The sequence below is a fragment of the Danio rerio genome, chromosome 2 (genome assembly GCF_049306965.1).
Source record: "Danio rerio strain Tuebingen ecotype United States chromosome 2, GRCz12tu, whole genome shotgun sequence".
Lineage (NCBI taxonomy): Eukaryota > Metazoa > Chordata > Actinopteri > Cypriniformes > Danionidae > Danio > Danio rerio.
The window spans coordinates 58,607,501-58,610,000 of NC_133177.1; the positions used below are offsets into that span (position 1 = coordinate 58,607,501).

Genomic DNA, 2,500 nt, shown 5'->3' on the forward strand with positions numbered 1-2,500 from the left:
TAAACTGAATCAGCGTGCCAATGACAACAGCAACACACTACGAGCTGTAACACTCACTCAAAAACGTGACAACAAAGTTCTGAAGAGAAATCCTCAGACAGAAAGACAGACGATTTGAGAAGGATCTCACTTTCTCGCGCAGATCTCTCTCGTTTTCCAGCTGTTTGTGCAGAAAGTTTGCCCGCTGCTGCGCATCATCCGCCTGCCGCTGCAGACTCTGGATCTTCTGCTTTACCGCGTCCAGACACTTCACAGACATCATCGCAAACGCGAGCCCAAAACTCAGACACAACACGAGCTGAGTTACCGGCGTCCAGACACACGACTCGGTGCAAAACGCGGCGTTCAGACACAGTAAAAGAGCGCAAATCTGGATCCGCTTCCGTTTCTGAGAGCGCGCCTCAATAAAATCGCGAACTTTTCATTTGCGCGTCACCGGTTTGTGGAGCTGCAGGAATGCTTGAACAGAAGGACAGGAATGTGCCCAAGAAAATCTCCAGGGGCCTGTTTCAGTAAGGAGGTTCAAACAACTCGGAGTTTAAATTTGAACTCTGAGTTGATTTACCGAGAGATTAAAAACTCTGAGTTTTCGGTTTCAGAACAGCTGATCTGAGTTGGGTCAATCAACTTTGAGTAGACCAACTCAGAGTTAAGCGCGCGCACCGTGACTATAAAAAGACATTATCAATGGAGCGCAGACATTACGAGTGACAATGGCAACATCTTAAAAAAAGAGATCAACATTTCTTTTTCCAGCTGAACTTGATGTGCTCATGCAAAGTTATAGCAAATATGAGTGTATATATTTAAAATGAAGCAACCATCAGTGAAACAGAGACAGCGTGGGAAAACAGCTGCCCAAGTTAATGCGTAATTTTTAATTTTAAGTATTTAAACATTTTAAGTATAATAAAATAAGTAATGTAATGTGTGACGTTTATACTTTTTTTTTTTTTACTTTTTACACTTTTATCAGTTTTAATAGATTTAACAGTGCACTTGTTATGTGTTTGCCTTTTTATTGATCAAGTGATAAAGGTTTATATAACATATTTATAAGAAGGTAAGCAGTAGTAAAATAATTTAGACAGAATAATAATCCCATTAATCTAGTAACAGTGCATGTCGAAGGTTAAGCTAATTATTTATATAAAAAAAAGGACAAGCCTCGTACGTGACTTTGTTCTGTGTGTGACAAAAATGTAGGCAATAGCTGTGTTTCCATCAAAATATAGGCTATTACATAAATTTGTGCAAAACTGGAATAACGCCTAAAAATAAAGCAGCGTTTTTATCCAAAGAGTCGAAGAGAACACAATCGTCACTTCCTGATTAACTTGCGCCAAATATCAACAGTAAAAACAGAATTACTGCGGTAGAAGAAGCAGCATCAATGATTTTTTATTTAATTAATGTACCCGAGCCTCATAAGACAATTGACACACAATGAACACGTGGGGGCGTTTGAAGCCAGACGCGGAGATCTTGACACGCTCCAGACACTCGGAGGTAATTAATAATATACACTAATACTGAAACAGTAAAGGCTTTTTAGAATGACTAAAACAACATTTAAGATGTTCTGCAGTGTGCTCAGTCTGCTGGTTTGTCCTTTCACAAACATTTTCATCATCATCTCTAACAAACCATTTTTTAATGTACATACTGTAATTTGTTAAGTGCACTTCGTAGTTTATGTGCATCTTATCAAATAAAAGTTTAACCTACTCAATTATGCACATGTTATATTATGCGTATTTTCAAAAGTTACGTGAATCATGACGTTTCCATTAATCTTTTTTATGCACATCTCCAAAATGAGCTCTAAAATAGCTGTGTGGAAATGTAAGACTAATGCGAGAAATACGCTTCATCTTTAAAAAAGGGGGAGGAGACCAACAGAAACTCAGAGTTTAGAGAATAAAACCTGCTCCGGACCAGGTTAGATTCACAGAGTAAGTTACCACGGTAACTGACTCTGAGTTAAAGTTAACTCTCTTTTAGAAACAGGCTTGACTTACCCTGATTTCTCGAGTTTAACAAACCTGCCATTTTGAAACGGAAAACCCAGAGTTTCTCTCATTTCAGGGTTAAAATACTCTGAGTTTTAACTTAACCTGCTTTCTGAAACAGGCCCCAGGATTTCGGGTTTCAGATGACATCAGGGGGTGTGTCTCTGTTAGTTTCATTGTTTGGTTTTGTTAATTGCAAAACGGAGCCTTTGCATGTAAAAAAATATATATTATTTTTATTATATTATATTATAAATACATTTTAAATTTTATTTTTTTAGATAGACTGTAAAAAAGGCAGGCTTCCACACCATTCATTTATGTTGTCCCAACCCAAATCGATTATTCATTCATTCATAAATTCATTCATTCATTTTTTTTTCAGCTTAGTCCCTTTATTCATCATGCGGCGCCACAGCACAATGAACCACCAACTTATCCAGCATATGTTTTACACAGCGGATGCACTTCCAGCAAGGGGTGGATTT

At 37.8% G+C, this 2,500-nt stretch overlaps 1 protein-coding gene across 4 annotated transcripts in view; it reads right to left on the reverse strand.

Moving 5' to 3' along the window:
• Positions 1–2,500, reverse strand: part of tpm4b (tropomyosin 4b) — a 44,398-nt gene that overhangs the window by 16,553 nt on the left and 25,345 nt on the right. For 2 of the 4 annotated variants that reach the window (NM_199675.2, XM_073912326.1), the window contains exon 1: positions 131–486. The exons of the other annotated variants lie outside the window; for them this stretch is intronic. In NM_199675.2, coding sequence (NP_955969.1) covers positions 131–262 — 132 coding nt within the window. In that variant the 5' untranslated portion in view covers positions 263–486. Of the gene's footprint in view, positions 1–130; positions 487–2,500 lie in introns of those variants that run through there. 4 annotated transcript variants of the gene reach the window in all.